General features: G+C 51.9%; 1 protein-coding gene across 4 annotated transcripts; it reads left to right on the forward strand.

Annotated features, from left to right (window-relative positions):
• The first annotated feature begins 1,078 nt into the window (after window positions 1-1,078).
• Vstm1 (V-set and transmembrane domain containing 1) lies at window positions 1,079-17,178 on the forward strand. 4 transcript variants are annotated; one of them, XM_058574781.1, is made up of 11 exons: window positions 1,079-1,252; window positions 4,316-4,351; window positions 4,461-4,745; window positions 5,381-5,671; window positions 8,834-8,872; window positions 15,586-15,678; window positions 15,765-15,792; window positions 15,953-15,990; window positions 16,084-16,115; window positions 16,402-16,500; window positions 16,953-17,178. In XM_058574781.1, the coding sequence occupies exons 1-11, from the start codon at window positions 1,219-1,221 to the stop codon at window positions 17,055-17,057; spliced, it is 1,080 nt and encodes a 359-aa protein (XP_058430764.1). In that variant the 5' UTR covers window positions 1,079-1,218; the 3' UTR covers window positions 17,058-17,178. The 4 variants fall into 4 exon arrangements, with proteins under 4 accessions (XP_058430764.1, XP_058430765.1, XP_058430766.1 ...); XM_058574782.1 differs by having other exon boundaries at window positions 15,956-15,990; XM_058574783.1 differs by lacking the exon at window positions 16,402-16,500.

The following is a 17,178-nucleotide window of genomic DNA, read 5'->3' on the forward strand; positions in this document are numbered from 1 at the left end:
TTCTTGTGACCATTTCAGGAAAGAGATTTCAGATATTCTTACTCCAGGGAAATGATACATTTTTAAGGTGATAGATGAGCTCCTCACTCTCATTTGGTCATTCTACACTGTGCTCATGTACTGAAACATCACATTGTACATCCTAAGTATATCCAGTTATTATCTGTCAATTAAAAATGAAGCTAAACTAATAAAATTTTAAAGCACTTTATTAAGGTGGGACTGACATGTAAAAAACTTTATATTTAATGTCTACCACCCAGTGAGTCTGGGGTAAGTGCACACCTGTGAAGTCATCTCCACCAAGGACAGACACACATCCATCACTTGTAAGCCCCGCCGCCCTTATTGTTATCCTTATTCTGTGATGAGCAGAGAGACTGGCGACGTCTGAGAGACATCGGTGACCTTGTGGGTTGTCTGTGCAGATGCCGGCTCTCTGGTGTTGAAAATGTCCTGTGGTTATGTCACCACTGGGTGGGTGGGTGGCTGAAGGGGACGTGGGTGCTCTGCTGCAGTCGGCACTCAGAGCCGCGGGTCCACGCTGGCAGATCCCACCAGGGATGGAGGATATTCTGGAGAAGTTGCCCCGAGGAAGCGTCCTTGTGTGTATTCTCTAAGCAGCACCGGGTAACAATGGTTCCTGGAGCGGTTACCCTGTATCGGGTATCACAGGTCATCCAGATACTTGGAAGCATGCTGTGGTTGTGTGCTGTGCCTCGGTTACATGCCAACACTGCCCCATTTTCCATAAGGGACTTGAGCATCCTCGGATTTTGGTTTGGGGTCACTCTGGAAACAAACTCCGTCAGATAACAAGGAATGATGACTCTTTTGTGTGTGAAACTGTAACCATCTCCAATAGCTAAAAGCAACAACAACAAAATTAAAACATCTTAATGAAGATGTAGACATATATAATACATAAATATAATAAAGAAATATTTGTTCAAAATTAGTTTACAATGTTGCTGGGCAGGACCCCCCAGGAGGCGGGGCAGGTGGAGCCACACCCCAGCATCTGTGGAACGTGTGGTTACCGCTGGCTTCTGGCTTCCTGAGTCGGTTGCAAGAAGGAAACACTGCACCCGGTGATGACAGATCCAAAGCATCAGAGCAAAGCCTCATCCTCTGGTCTGGGCTCCTGGCGGGCAGGCGGGGAGAGCGCTGCCTGCTCCGCCTGAAGCCAGGGTCAGTCGGGCCCCGGCAGAAGGCGCTATGAGCGCAGAATCCCTGTGGCTGCTCTGCCTCGGTAGGTCTCCAGTGGGTGCTAGGGCTGGATGGGGGTGGGTTCACGCCCGGGAAGGTGGAGGGCAGGAATGGATGGCCCTGCGTGGGTGCGTCAGAGCTGGCCGCCTCGGGCTGTGCGCATCCTGAGAGACGGGAGCCCAGGCGCAGGGCTCGGGGACTCCCAGCCTACTCCAGGAGAAAGGCAGTGCTCCGCGGGCATCTCCAAGGCTGCCCTCTGACTGTGACTCTTGCGGAGGGCGTCCCTATGGGCTACAGTGGACAGGGGCTGTCCTCAGTTTGAGCCTACCCTTATCAAACGGCCGATACTGTGAAAAGCAAGGTGTGGACAGAGGGAACAGGGTAGCCCAGAGGTGCCCTCCTCCGCCCTGTGCTCCTTAGGTGGCTGCTGAACCCCAGCACAGCCAACCTGGCATAATGGGAACTATTCTCTCTCAAGTGCTGGCAATGCCCATTCCTTACCAGGGTGCCGGGGGGCTCTGCTGCCTGCCCCTCTGCCTGGCTCTGGCACCAGCCATCATGAGTATTCTTTGCCATGTGGATATATTGCTGCAATCTCTGCCTCTGTCCTTACTCAGCTTGTGTGTGGATGCCCCCCCCCCCCTTCTTCGTCTCTGTGTCTCTTATCCTCCACTTACAGGGACAGCGGTCACATCAGAGGATGGCCCTACTTAGCCTAACTCTTCACGTTTGTAAAGCGGGATACTGTCCACAGTTGTGGGAGCTGGAACTCAACTGTGTCTCCTGGGGACACAAGAGAACCTTTAACACCCTCCTCCTCTGGCTGTAATACTCTTCCAGAAGCAGGTCTGTGACACAGGACGGGCCAGTCTGACACTGCTGGACGTTTTTAGACCAGCAGTGAGATGGGGACTTCTTTCCTCCCCGAGTGTGACCTACAAAGATGCAAGACTGTAGCTCCTACAGCCCTGTTCCTGGGCCCCTTCTGCTCCAGCCGGCGTCCCAAGGGAGCCAGACAGGAAAGCCAGGAGAACAGAGCCTGGAGTGTTGGCACCGATAGGCAAGGCGTGCACGTGAGCCAGAGCCACCTATCAGTCTTCCGCTTCGTTTTATTTGGGGTGAACTTTTAATATTTAAATTTATGTAGGTCTTGACCAGACAGGGTAAGAACACCAATGCACATAAAATCTTAAAGTTATTACTTCCAAGTGTATGAGGTGGTGACTGAGTCTCTACTGGTGACGTTCAGCAGCACCTTGTCAGGTTCTGAGACCCTCAACAGCCTGCAGGACCTTTGGTGCTTCCTCCCCATATGTTGGTCGCTGCTCCCAGCATCCACTCTGTCTCTCCGGACTCTCCCGTTCTGGATGTAGCATAAAATGGAATCATATCCTGGTGGCCTTGGTGCCTGACTTTGTTCACTTAGCATCATGTTTCTGAGGTTCACCCACATCGTAGCATAAATCGTACTCCCTTCTTTTCTGTGGCTGAATAACTCTACAGAGAAGTGTAGATCTCACCAGGTGCTGTGTTCAAAGGACCTGTCAGACTGTAGCTAGTTTTTGGTAATCCAGTAGCAGGTCTTCTACACATTCTCAGCATTTACCTACAGCTACAATTTTAACATCTGTACCGTCTCTGTGTGTGTGTTGCCATACTCCAATGCAGAGCCGTGCAGTTCCCGCGCTGTTTAGGGGCTGTTGCCTTCCGTCAAGTGGGAAGAGCAACACTGGAAACCTAGCTCCCCAGCCAGGCACAGAAGCGCACACCTGTAATCCCAGCAGCTCCGGAGGCAGGAGGATCCACAAGTTCAAAGCCAGCCTCAGCAAAAGCAAGGCACTAAGCAACTCAGTGAGACCCTGTCTCTAAATAAAATACAAAATAGGGCAGGGGGTGTGGCTCAGAGTTTAGTGCCCCTGGGTTCAATCCCCTAAACAAAAAGAGAAAAGAAAGAAAGAAACTGAGCTCTCCAGAAGAGGATGGTAATGTAAACTCCCAACTACCGGATCACCAAAAACTAGCTCCAGTTTATAGGTACTGAAGAGAAGTTTGCAGAGAGCAGAGCCAGGTTGACACGGGCCCCTTGACATGGGTCCCCCTGGAGGACAGTCCCCACCTGTTAGAGGATGTAAACAAGTCAAAATAACACCTGGCATTTTGCCAGGGGAATGTTAGAGTTCGTGAACAAGTCTGGATGGTGCCTGGCAAAATGCCAGAGGGAGTGGTTTGAGAAGTAACAAAAGCGAGCCATTAAGTGTGGAGATTCCTGATTGGTTGACTGATGTATCTAGTTTATGTTAATTAGATAAGCTGTGTGGAATGTATAAATACTGCTCCTGTCCTGCAATAAACGGCTCCCACTCCTGCTGTATCAGTCTACAGAAGTTGCTTGTCACCCCCCGGTTATTTTGCTGCAGCCGGACTGCGGCACCCACCTACCCTCATGGCCCTACCCACGCTCACACAGCTGAAGTCCTGTCTAAGGCCCTGCCTCTCTCCTTCCTGGGGAGGCTGGCGTCCGTGCTCTAACTCACCACTTGGTTCAAAACAAGGACAGACAGCCTGAGACAGTTGGTGTTTCCAGAGACATACTAGCTTCCCCCAGAAAAACGCTCCAGGCTGGTGTCCCATTCCCCCGGGGGCTCCTCAGGCTCCCTTCCCAGGATGACCCCAAGAAGGAGCAGAAGGGGGGCTAGAGCAGGCAGCTGGCCGGCCTGAGGGAGGGGCCTGAATCTCCAGGGAGGCAAGGGGTCCCTTTGAAGGAGCAGAAAACCCTCTGCACACCCCCACGGTAAAGCGACCTTTGCATTTATGTAAGTGTGTGACTGAGAACCACAACCTTGGCCCGCCGTGCAAGGGGTGAGGGGGGAGGTCGAGGCAAGTGATTTCTACCTGGTGAAGGGACTGATCCTGAAAGCAAAGTGATCACCTGGAAGGGTTGTGGGAGTGTCCCTCTGTGCACAACTTCTGAATGACAACAGTGAGGCCCGGAGCAAGCCGGGGAACTATGGGGACCTACAGAGGTTAACCTTGGTTGTTGCGCTCTCTCCTGGTTGCACGCGAAGCCAGGCGCACAGCCATCTCTCAATCGCATCCTCTCTTCCAGGGCTGTGCCTGGGCCTTGCAGACCAGGGAGAGAACGGTGAGTGTCCCCCGGTCCCCTGGCGTTCCTGCGCTCCACATTTTCTGGCCTTCTCCTCCAATCCTCCTGATTCCAGATGAAGACGCAGTTAACTCTGAATTCTTTCCAGAGAAACTTCCCAGGCCCTCGCTCTGTGCCTGGCCTAGCTCCGTGGTGGAACTGGGGAGCAGTGTGACTCTGCAGTGCCGGGCTGGTTTCCAGAATGCCACCTTCATGCTGGGGAAGTTGCACGACCCCGGGTTCAAGCAAGAGCAGAGCTCAGCAGAAACCAAGGCTGAGTTCCCCCTGGCCAGCCTGCAGCCTGAGGATGCCGGGGGCTACTTCTGTGCCTACAAGACGGCAGCCACCGGCCAGTGGTCAGAGCAGAGCCAGCGCTTACAGCTAGTGGTCACAGGTGAGGGGGCGGCCTGAGATCACCTCCTTCTGCTGCAGTGGGCTGGGAAGAAGGAATCCAGGAGCCAAGAAAGACCTGGGGGGAGCCGGGGAGGTGGGAGCCGAGTGTGGGGATTCCCGGGGGTCTTCATGATGCGGATGTGGGGGGAGTTTTAGAATATAATCAATTAATTAAGGGTTCAAGGTACAGGGAGGCCATCAGACGAGGAGACACCTGCCTCTGAGACAGCTGGTGACTCAGTGCCTGGGGAGGAGCTCACTGCGCCATAGAGGCTCCATGGCAGGGGAGCCAGGGCTGCTCAGGCCACAGAGGGAGGGAGAACTGCGGGCAAGAGCCACCTTGTATTTCCATGGGAAAGAGTAGGTTGGGACCCGCTCCTTGTCCCGGGGTGCTCCTGGTGGCTTGCACTTGGTCCTGGGTGGTGGGGAGGGGGGCCGTGGTCCTGAGTATGAGAGCCCCGTGGAGCAGGGGGCTGGCGTGTGGCTCTGGATGGGGTGATTGGCACTGGAAAGCCAAAGCCTGACAATGGGATTAACCAGCCCAGCTGTTAAGGGGAGTCCCTTCAAGGCCACCAAGGCCCCAAGGCATGTGGGGCCTCTCAGCCCTGGCTCTTCCCCTCACTCCTCCTCCTCCAGGATCCTGGCCAGCACCTTCCCTCTCAGTCAGTGCAGACCCCGAGGCTGCTCCAGGTCACAGGACGCTGCGATGCCTGACTCCAAACAATGGCTCTGAGTGCCTCATCACCGCTCTGCTGAGAACAGGCACCCCAGACCCCGTGCAAGTCAAGGAGGGGAGAGAAAACCAAACCGACTTCACGCTCCGCGAGTCGAGCGAGGACAGGGGAAGCTACAGCTGTGTGTACTACCAGTGCGACTGGCCACACCTGGGCTCCTCCCGCAGCAGCCGCCTGGAGATGCAGGCGACAGGTGAGGATTCAGGTGATGACGCTGACTTTGGGCACGTGTCCAGCGTTTTCTATGCTCCAGACTCTACAATAAGCAACTTACCTCCATTAGCGTGTTCAGTCGTCTCTCCCTATGAGGGTGGTTTTTGCTTATAGAGATTAGGGGTGACCTCCTAGGTACACAAAGATAATTAGCCTCACAATGCTGTTCAAACATAAGTTTAAAATTAATTCCTATTAATGCCAAAGAAAAGCCAGAAAGAATGACTGGTACACTCTGAGGGACGTAGGGAAGGTGACCAGTGGAATGTGGGGCTCATGGGAGGTGGCTGCATAAGCACCTGAGATCTCAAGGAAGGGGCATAAGGGGTGATTTTTTTTTTTGCATTTTTTCATCCATCCATCCATCCATCCATCCATCTATCCTTCCTTTCCTCCAACTATCCTTCTATCTATCATTCATCTTCACATCATCCATCCATCCACCCATCCATCCTTTCTTCCAACTATCCATCCACCCATCCATCCATTCACCCGGCATCCATCCATCCATTTATTCACTCATCATCCATCCATCCCTCCATCATTTTGTCTACCAATCACTCAACATTCTTCTTCAAGTGACCGAAGTTGCTCCCAGTAGGAGAATCCCTGGGGAACTTCACAATAACCAGCGTGTGTACAAGTAGCCACGTATCCACGTCTGTGGCTTAGCTTGGACTTGGGACTTGAAGACAACATTTGATTTTTGACTACCCCTTTGTAAGGCTCAAGATAATTGGTGCTCCAGCCATGTGTTCCTCACCCTGAAATTAATTTCCTATTTTATCCCTAATAACTTTTTCTTGCAGTCTTAAGAATTTTTTTTTTATCCATACTTTAGACCTAAAGTTGTGGTGCTAGTTTGCCAGGTCCCAGCTGTTTGCTGGCAGATTGTCTATTCTCCCCCGATCCTCTCTTTCTTAGCTGCCTGTTATGCCAACAGACAGGCTATACTACCACTTTTCAGTGATTCAATTATTCAGACCTCCTTCTCCATTCAGAACGTTTGTTGCTTTGCAAACCACTTTCTCGTTATTGCCCCTCACCTGTTACAAAATGAGAACATGAATGCTTCTGTTACAGAAGAAAATAAATTAAAAGTATACAGCACAAAATGGCTGTTCATTTACCCTACAAACCTAGGTACTTTGATATGTAGTATCAGCAGTAACAGACAGATCAGTTCTCTTGGTCAATAGGAGCATACATCATTTTTGGGGGGAGAAAAAAAATAAATAAGAACAAGATATGAAGCTTATGTTTTTAAAAAATGATAGATAAACCAAGTGTGGTGGTGCACACCTGTAATCCCAGCTTCTCAGATAGTAGATAATTACAGGTGTGGTGGTGCAAGCCTGCAATCCCAGCTACTCAGGAGGCTGAGGCAGGAGGAGGCAAGTTCAAGGCCAGCCTGGGCAACTTAGAGAGACTCTGTCTCTAAATGAAAAAATAAAGGGACTGGGGAAGTGACTCAGTGGTAGAGTGCACCTGGGTTCAATGAAAAAAAAAGTTATAGATGGAGAATAAATGATAACTAACTAACCAACTAACTAGCCACAACTCTAGCAGCTTACAACAGCCGTTTATTCATGCCGTGGTGTTGGTGGGTCCGGAGGCCAGGCAGCACCTAGCTGGTTCTCTGCTCGGGGTTTCCCAGGCTGCGGCCCAGGTGTCAGGCAGGGCTGGGCTCTCATCTGGAGGCCTGACTGTGGAAGAGGCTGCTTCTCCTCTCCATTGCTTCTCCAGAGCCCACAGGAGAGAGGCAGAGAGAGAGAGGGGGAGACTTCTCCCCTAGCAAAACAGTCTCCTGTGGACTAATGTCACCACTGGAGGGACATCCCATAACCTTTGCATATCTGTCGTTAGAAGCAAGCCACAGGTCCCCTCACTCAAGGAGAGGGGACAGCACACAGGTGTGCACACAGGAGCTCGGGCTGATGAGGGACCTGGAGTCTGAGCCGCAGGCATGGAGGACAGGAGTGACCCGGCCATGCTGACCTCTGGGGAAGGGCATCCAGGAGGGAGAACAGTAGGAGCGAGTTCCCAGAAGTACCCATGTCTGGGAATGGTCGGGAAGCAGAAAGGAAGATGGAGAGGGGAGAGCAGGGTGAAGGGTGGGGCCCGAGGGGCCTGGAGCAGGAGTATCTGACCCGCTCACAGACTCTGCTCTGAGGCACTGGAAGCCCCGGCTTTAAGGACCTCTGGATCTGGGACGGCAGAGGCTTGGAGGAGCCCAGGAGGGTGCTGGCAGCTGCATCTCAGGCAACGGGACACTTTATTTTAACATATTTAGTTGTCAAGGCGACAATGATTATCACGGTCAGGTTACTGAGCACATCTGTCACTGCACTCAGTCCCCAGAGCTTGTTCATCAGAAACCTTGTGCCCCTCCCACACACGATTCACCTGAAATACACCAGACACAGAAAGACAGACGCTGTGTGAACGGAATCTAAACCAGGCAAGCTCCCACAAACGGAGGAGAGTGATCGTTTCCGGGGCTGGAGGTGGGGGACATTTCAACTTAGTGCCACTGGACGTGGGATGTGGACTCACCCTGACCTGTATTTCAAGATACATATTGGTGCCAGGGATTGAACCAAGAGTGCCTAGCCACTGAGCCACATCCCCAGTCCTTTATATTTTTTTTACTGAGGTAGGGTCTTGCTAGGTTGCTTGGGGCCTCACTAAGTCACCGAGGCTGACTTTGAACTTGCAATCCTCCTGCTTCAGCCCCTGAAGCTACTGGGATTCCAGCTGTGTGTCACTGCCCCAGGCTTCAGATACACATTTGAGATAGAACTTACTGGTTGTGGTGCTGGGCTGGATTCACTGTTGCAGAGATGTCAGAAAGTACGGGGTGGCCCTCGAGAGTTGGCTTTAGAATGTGGGGGTCCATGGTGGTCTCTGCTGAGGTGGGAAGATGGACAAGGAGAGAGACGGAAGGGATGGGATTAGTAATGCCTTTCATAAATGTCACTTATTGAAGATGATTTCCAACTCCGGGAGGATGTGGCATGGTGAGGACGGTCTCTCTTCTGCTTCCCAGAGAGGGCCCAAGCCCCTCTGCAGGATCGAGGACTTAATGCCTCAACATTCCCATACAACTTTGTGATTCCTTTCCTTGCATCCTGTTTCCTAGATGAAACCGATGGACCTGGAGCTCCCTCCACAAAAACAGGTAAGATTGTTAGAAAGGAGGTGACTTCCCAATTAGGTCTGCTTCATGGGACGGGGATCCCCTTTGCTTCAGAGCACAAGAACTAAATGCCCACTTTCTCTGGGTTATTGGGGGAAGCGCTGCCTTCTCTGGGGCAAAGATCTCTGAGGCACTTACAGGTTCTGGAAATGCTGGTGGGTACACAGCACAAGGAGCATCGTCCGCCATGTCACATGGTGATAACTGTGGTGGATCTGGGGACTGTTTGGGGTCGGGGACCTGTGCGTTGCAGTGCTTTGGGAAAATGTGTGATTGAAGACATTTTAAAGCTCTGAAATTCTCAAAACCAGGAGACTATATTATGTTCTTTTTTTCCCCCCCATGAGCAAGTGACTAAGAGTCTGTCCTTAGGGTTTCCCCCCCAAATCAGGGCTGTTGGCAGCAGGAGGCTGGAAGAGCTGGCCCAGACTTTAATGGCCCACTACGTGCTTAAGCAACCTTTCTTTCAGCAACCCATGACCTTCCTGTAATCTGCCCAGTGGCGAAACTGAGAATGGCATCGCGAGAGTCTGTGCTGGTGAAATTTATTTTGGGAAAGGTACCCCCCAGTGTGCTCTTGCGGGATGAGCATCAGTCTTGAATAGGGTTGGATTCCATGTTAACAGACTTGGAAATGATTGCTGCTCCAGCTTTATGGACGCAGTTGATGCCAGGAATGTTTTCTCGAGGAACTCTGAAATCTGAGGGAGCGGAGGAGTGTGGAAGTATCGGAAGCAAGCAGGCCATCTCATGAGACGAGCAGCTTTGAGCTCTTGGATAATTCATTTCCCTTTTTGTTTTATTTTTCCTTCTATTCACTGTCGTAAAGTGCGCCACTCAGTAACATTTTGTGTCTTCACAAGGTGGTAGAACCATCACCACTATCTAATTCCAGAATATTCTCACCACCCCAAAATGAAATCCCCTATCCATTTAGCAGTCCCTCCCTCACCAGGCCCTGCCCATCTGTGATCTGCTTGTCTGTCTGTCTGTTTCTGAGCTCAGCACTGGGGGTTGAACCCAGGGGTGCCGCTGAGCTACATCCCAGTTCCTATTCTTTCATTTTGAGACAGGGTCTTGCTAAGTTGCTAAGGCTGTCCTTGGACATGCCACCCTCCTGCCTCGGCACCCTGAGTCTCTGGAATTCCAGGCGTGTGCCCCTGCCCTGACTTTCTGTTTAATTTTTGGGAATTGCCAAGCCGTTTCCATCATAGCTGTGTGATTTCACGTTCCCACCAGAAACACGGGCAGGTTCTGTTTACCTCCACCTCCTCGTGAACACATGTTTTCCTCTTTAAAAAATTATAGGCATCCTAGGAGGTACAGATATGAATTCTTAAAACATCCTTTCTGAGTTCAAATTTATCTCGGCACAGTTCTAAAAAGAATAAAATACCCTTCTGCAGAGGAATGACGTCCCCACCCTGCATTGTCACCTCAAAGCCTCCAGAAACGGACCCTCACACCAACTTCTAGGTGAAGAGCTTCACTACCTAACTCTGACCCGGGGCCCGGCTTCCCTGTGGGCACCTGAGGCTTTACTCGTACCCCGCTCAGGCCGTGCCCACTGCTCGGTCGGGGGATGCCAATATTGTGGACACTTTGTTGTTTGTTTTGGCCATTTGGAAACAGTGATGTGGAACTTGACCAGGCTGTGTGGACACCGCAGTGTGAAGCCAGGTCAGTGGCTGTGGGGCCATGTGGGGAGGGTGATTTTGCAATGATTTACTTCTCATTTCTTAGGAACTGCGGGTGAAAGAAGCCGTAGTCCAGGAAGTGGGGGGGACGGCCAGGAGGAGGTGAGGCAGCAGACTCTGTGCTTCCACGGACGGTCCCAAAGGTCCCGAACACAGGTTCTCGCCGGCGTCACTGTCCCTGAGATGCGCGACTCAGTGCTGCTCTGGAGGGTTCCTGGGTGAGGGTCATCGAGAGACAGGCCCTTAGGGACACTGGTGGGAGGTGACACAGGGAAAGTGAGATTTTAGGGAGTCAGGACGAGGCCTGGGAGGGAAAGAGGCTCAGCAGGGTGGCCATCTCGCCCTCAGATGGCATCTCTAGTTGTCTTCAGGGAGGTGCTGGAGTCGGGGCGGTCACAGCACAGGGGCAGGGAGCTGGGGTTGACACTCCCACAGCTATGGCCGTTGACCAAGGGAGCCGTGGCTTTCTGGATTGTCCCAGGCAGTCGCCCAGACACAGTCACCCGGCAAGGACAGCTGTGGGGAGGGACAGTCTGCAGTGTGCAGCAATGGTGGGCTGCAGGGGAGCCCGTGGCATCTGTTATGGGGACGAGATGGGGGGACGCAGTCATATGACCTCGTCTTTATCCTGCATGTGGCCGCAGCTTCAGACCAAGTGCTTTAAAGTCCTGATTTCTCGTCACTGCCCACTGCCCTTCTTCTATTTAACCAAACAGTAACCTGCTCTGGGAAGGGAAGGGACACTTACAAAGTCTGCAGTCCCTGCACGACTTCCTGCTCATCAATTAAGAAGAGCCTCCCTGGGCTGAGTGTGGTGGCACACACCGTCATCCCCGCCACTGGGCGGGCTGAGGAAGGAGGGTCAGAAGTTCAAAGCCAACCTGGAAAACATGACTCTCTCGAAATAAAAAGGGCTGGGGATGCAGCTCAGGGGCAGAGAGCCTGCGTCACATGCCCCAGCCTGGGCTCACTCCCCAATGTCACACACACACACACACACACACACACCCCAAGAGGATGCACGAAACATAAGGAGATCCGTTAGCTCCGTGATTGGTAACAGAGGGTTGGCTGACAGAGGTGATAGCTAGGTAATAGATACCAGACAGATGACATAGACTGGAGGCAATTCAACGTGTGACATCTTCGATAAAAAGATTCGAGGAAAGTAGGTAGGTAGAAATATACTTAGAGATGGTGGAGAGGTAACCAGTGGATACCTGTATACCTACATAGAGGACAGAGTAGACCTCAGGAGTAGATGGATTAGACAGATGATTCCACCTATAGACAGTGAGGTGACAGGTGGGGGCGAGTCTGGGGCAGTGACCCTGGGTCAGCACACAGGACAGGAGGTTGTGAAGGCCTCCGACCTGGTTCCACACATGGCCACAGATGGTCCTATATCCGGGAAACGTTGCCAGGCCGGTGCTCACTCATGAAGATGGCGGCAGGCTGCCCCTGTGACTGTGGACTCCGTCTTCAGCTTCTCAGCCTCTGCTTCCCAATCCCACAGGCCTCCCATGTCTGCTTCCTAAACTATTAGGGGCAACAAGGGGCTGGGGCCGGAGTGGGGCCTGCTTTTGCAGAGCTCTGGGAGCGTCCAGCATGGTGGAGCCGCGTGTGTGCCCTGCAGCTGGGAGTGGGGCTGGATTCAGGGGCGCACTGTCACTTCTGGAGACTCAGTGTCTTGTGTGTGGCCTGGGGGGTCTCTCTTGAGCACGGTGCGCGCGGGCATGGGCGGGCTTCTCCACCGTGCGCTCACTCTGCTCCCGACAGGACCTCCTGAGTCCTCTCCTGGAATCACGTCTCCTTCAGGGTCCTGCAGCCTCCACCCTGAACGCCTTTGGTGCCCAGGTCCCCCAGGCCCTGCCCATTCCAAGCCCCACGAGCCCAGGAAAGGGCGTTGAAGTGAGAACTACGGCCATGTCTGTTGTCAGGGCTGCAGAGAGCAGAACCCAGTGTGCCCGGAGACTTATTTCCAGGAATCGCCTCATGGTTTGGGGAACTGGCCAGTCTGGAAGCCATAGGCTGGAGATGGGGACGCTGATGCTGCAGCTTGAGCCAAAGACCCTCGGAGCCACCACCCCTTCCTGCTCGGGGACCTCCATCTTTTCCTCTGAGGCCGTAACTGATGGGCCGAGGCCCACCACATTTTGGTGGGTGATCTGTTCTGTGCAGTCCTGAAATGTCTTAGTTGAAATGTCGATCCCAGCCACAGAAGGCCTCGCAGCAACGTCGGGACTGGCTTTTGGCAGAACAGCTGGGTGCCATGGTCCAGCCAAGCGGACATACAAAATCAACATCGCAATGTCCTCTGTGGCCTTGCAGGATAAGACAAAGACGCCCCCCTTGACACTCTCCGTCTAGAAACCAGTTTCCTACACACCCAGGCTTCTGGCTGTGCCTGATGGCACCAGGATTCTATATGAGACTCAGAAATACTGTGGTCACAAAAGACACCCCCTGGGCCCAATGGGCTTGGCCTGGGCCTGCGGGTTCAGAGTCCAAAGGGAGAGGAGCATCTAGGAAACTAATCGGACCTCGCAGGCTTTCCCGTTTCGTTGTGGTAACAAATGCATGACATAAAACTTACCACTTTTACTATCTTCTACATTTCTTCTCCTAACTACAAACATGTACTCCACATTCTTTTTTTCTAGATGTACGATTTTTTTAATGGTCTAAATTTCATTTTATTTGTCTCTTAAAGGACCATTTGGTCTTTTGCTTTTCTTAAAATACAACCAAGTTACAACTACATGGCACAACTAAAAGGGTAATCTATGATCTGCAAGTTGATTAATTTTTTTAATTATTATATTTATTTATGTATGACAGCAGAATGCATTGCAATTCTTATTACACATATACAGCATTTACAGCGCAATGTTTTTTATATCTCTGGCTGTATACAGAGTATATTCATACCAATTCATGCCTTCAGGTTTTCTGAGGAAACTTCAGACTTTCCAGAGTGGTTGCACCAGTTTACAATCCCACTGGCAATGTATGGGCATGCCTTCCCCCCCCACATCCTCACCAACACTTATTGTTGCTTGTATTCTGGATAATTGCCATTCTGAGTGGAGGGAGCTGGAATCTCAGTGTAGTGTTAATTTGCATTTCTATAATTGCTGGTGATGTTGAACATTTTTTCATATATTTGTTGGTCATTCATATTTCTTCTTCTGTGAGGTGTCTGTTCAGTTCCTTTGCCCATTTATTGATTAGGTTATTTGTGTGTGTGTGTGTGTGTGTGCGCGCGTGCTAAGTTTTTTGAGTTCTTTATATATCCTGGAAATTGATGCTCTATGGGTGCAGGTGGCAAAGATTTTCTCCCATTCTGTAGGCTCTCTCTTCACATTCTTGATTGTTTCCTTTGTTGTGAAGAAGCTTTTTAGTTTGATGCTATCCTGTTTATTAATTTTTTTTTAAATTTTACTTCTTGTGCTTTAAGGGTCTTATTGAAGAATTTGATTCCTAGGCCCACACGATGGAGAGCTGGGCCTACTTTTCTTCCTAGTAGGCACAGGGTCTCTGATCTAACCCTAGGTTCTTGATCCACTTTGGGTTACTCCAGACTCTTAAATCATTCGGTAGGTGTCTTCTGAATTAAGGATTCTGTTTTCAAGGATATCCATTTTGTCACCCTTTGTCACCTTCCTGTAGTCAGATTCCGCTCTTGTCATTCTCTGGGCTTGAATTCTGGCTCCAACCCCATGCGAGGGCTGGTGTCCTGGTTTCCAAGGGCACTTTCTTTCTTCCGCAGGATTTAGAGAGCTGGGTCTCCCTGCTGTTTCTTTCTTTTTCTTTTTAACCTATCACTAATGTTGATTGTTTAACGCAGAATCAAGACTCACACACAACATCAGGGCTTTCCCTTTTCTTCCACTGGCCGTTGGGACGTGGCTCAGGGGTCCCCGCTGCATGGAGGTCCTGTCTTGGGCACCTGGTATTACCGCCCCCCCGCAGCCCGTGCCCCAGAGCAGTGGGGACTAACCGGCCACAGCCAGCCCCAGGGCTCTGCTTCCTGTGTCTGGTTTCTTGTCTGCAGTTCTTTTTTTTTTTCCCCTCTCTCCAGAACCTTCTGACTTCATTGTCAACTCGATGCACGTAAGAAAAGTCAGAAAATACTTGAACTTATGAGCTCTTCTCAGCCAGAAGAGTTAGTGCATCTAGTCCATTGTGTTTCCAGAAATAATAGCAAGCTGCCTCCTCGTGTCGGGGGCTTGGGGAGCGGGGTAAATGAGTGGGTTCAATGTGCCATTTTGAAGGCAGAAAAAATAAAGTGATTCTTGACTCAGGTGCGAGTTGGGACTTTTTGTTCATCAATGATTGTGTCTCGCATTGCAGTAAGTTGGCTAAATGTTCACCCCTTGTGGTTTAGATGGCCCCAAAAGCTCATGTGTGAGACAATGAAAGAGCATTCAGAGGTGAGATGGTCAGATACCAGTGGATTAGTCCACTGATGCAGACTAACTGGGTGGTGACTAGGCAGATGTGAGTGGCTGGAGGAGGTGGGTCACTGGGGCAGTGCCTTTGGGGTTTATATTTTGTCCCAGCTGAATGGAGCTCAGAGACAGAACAATTGCCTATTAGGAGCAAGGCCCTGGTTCCATACCCGGCACCAAAAAATCAATCAGTGAATGGATGGATTAAAAGTTCAAAATGGAGGTAGTAAGTAGTCAGTCTACTTATGTGCTTACCGTGGAGATGAGGAAGACGTACACACAGCAGCTAGTGCAGAGCTGGCTCTCAATCAATGACCAGAACGATCGATCGCAGAGGATGGAATTCCCTGCCAGCAAGGCACGTCCCAGGCCTTTGCATGGGTCCACGTCTCCTCCCCACCATTCAGCAAAGTGGCTGCCACAGCTCCCTCACACTACAGGGAGAAGAGGCGGGAGGGTGGGGGGCGTCCCAGCTGGGGAGCCAGGCCGCCAGGCCCCTGGCTGCTTGTGTCCCAGCAGACTCTGCCCACCCTTCTCTCACCAGACCTCAGAAGCATCCTTGCCGCCACCTTTAGCTGCCTGGCCATCGTCCTCCTCCTCATCTGTGTCTTCCTGGTGGATGGGTGGACACGGCAAGGTGAGCTGGAGGCCATTCTGCCAGGCCGGGGTGGGGACGATGAGAAGGCGCCCTCAGGTGGGAACCCCTCCCTCTGCTCTTTTCAGACGCGTCGGGCGGAGACTCCTCCAAGAGGTAGATGGACACAAGCCCCCGACAAGGCCTGTACCCCACCCCTTTCTTCAGAGACCCCGTTTGCACTTCAGGGATTGGCGTCCAGCCCACCCAAACCCCGCCCCAGCCCTCTGTGTGCCTTTCCCCTGACCTCTCCAAAGCCCGTCTCTCTCCCCCCCAGAAGCAGCCATTCCAAATGTGACAAGCAGGAGACTTCAGGTGAGTGACAAAGAGATGGGTAAAAACCATGGGGAGAAAAACCGAATGCCTGAAAATTGATATTCTCTCTCTCTCTCTCTCTCTCTCCTACAGATTTCGCTCACCTGGAAAATTCACCTGTCCCCGTGAGTGCCCCCCTCAGGAATTCCCAGAAGCTCACTCACTGCCGGTGTGGGTCACGTCTGCCCCCTGGTGTACCCCACTCTCTGATTTATGATGCCCCAACTCACCTAGGTGGCAGGAGGCCGGCCGGCACTGTGTGCACCCCGTGAGCCTGAGTCCAGAGCTGCTGGGCTCCATCCAGGGTGCCCCTGGTCACCACCCACGTGGTCTTAGAGTAATCACGGGCTCCCCAGGGGTTGGGCTTCACTCCGGTCCCCATACCTGGTGGATATTGCACCCTCATTTTAGAAGGCCTGGGGGACCCAGCAGGATCGCAGACGTCAGGTTCGTCAGGGTCTCTGTCCCGGGTCGGCATCCCAGCCTCACAGAACCCACGGTTGGTCTGCTGTGCGTTTTTCTTTTTCTTTTTTTTTCTCCTTTTCTGTTCTGATCTGGTCTATTTGCCATGTTCAAATTCTGGCATCAACTAACAGAGAGTTGGAGGTAGAATTATGTAATGATGCAATATTTCACAGCCAGTGGCTGCAGAGGAGCAGTTCCTCTCCTCGACCCTGGGCCTTTGTGGCAGTCCCTGTGAGCATGGGCAGGACACCCCACCTCCTCGAGCACAGCTCGGAGTGGGCCGTCCAGTTGAACCGGCACCATGTCTGTTCTTCTGCTCTGCCTAATGCAACCAGCACCAGTGCATGTGGCCCCTGAGCATGCAAAATGCAGCCAGTGGCACCGAGGTCCTGAATTTCAATGCAACTTAGATTAATGTGGATTTAAGTAGCCCTCTGTGGCTAGGGACTGCCACATTGGACCACCCGGCTCTACAGACCCTCTGTATCCATCTCCAGGAAGTGACCCATGTTGAGCTGAACGCCGACATACCCTCCGAGGTGGCTTCTGTCCCCGCTGAGGTGCCCCCAGCATCTCGAGAAGGTGCAGAGCTGGAAGTGTAGAAGAGGGGGACGCGCTGGGGGAGGGATTAGGAGCACGGTGGTGATTGGGAATGCGGAAATCCATTTGTCCCTGCGGCCTTGCTCGTAGCCACATCAATAAAAGAAGTTTCTCATCTCAGAA

Source organism: Marmota monax, unplaced genomic scaffold (genome assembly GCF_021218885.2).
Source record: "Marmota monax isolate L192 unplaced genomic scaffold, Marmota_monax_Labrador192_F-V1.1 WCK01_AAM20220418_F8-fsc00215, whole genome shotgun sequence".
NCBI lineage: Eukaryota > Metazoa > Chordata > Mammalia > Rodentia > Sciuridae > Marmota > Marmota monax.

Bases quoted from the DNA above. Each gene is read 5' to 3' on its own strand.
- Vstm1 (XM_058574781.1), top strand. From the start codon at position 1,219: ATGAGCGCAGAATCCCTGTGGCTGCTCTGCCTCG. The intron at 5,672-8,833 runs GTGAGGATTCAG...CCTGTTTCCTAG, and splicing joins CCTGGAGATGCAGGCGACAG to ATGAAACCGATGGACCTGGA. The intron at 16,116-16,401 runs GTGAGTGCCCCC...CCCTCATTTTAG, and splicing joins TGGAAAATTCACCTGTCCCC to AAGGCCTGGGGGACCCAGCA.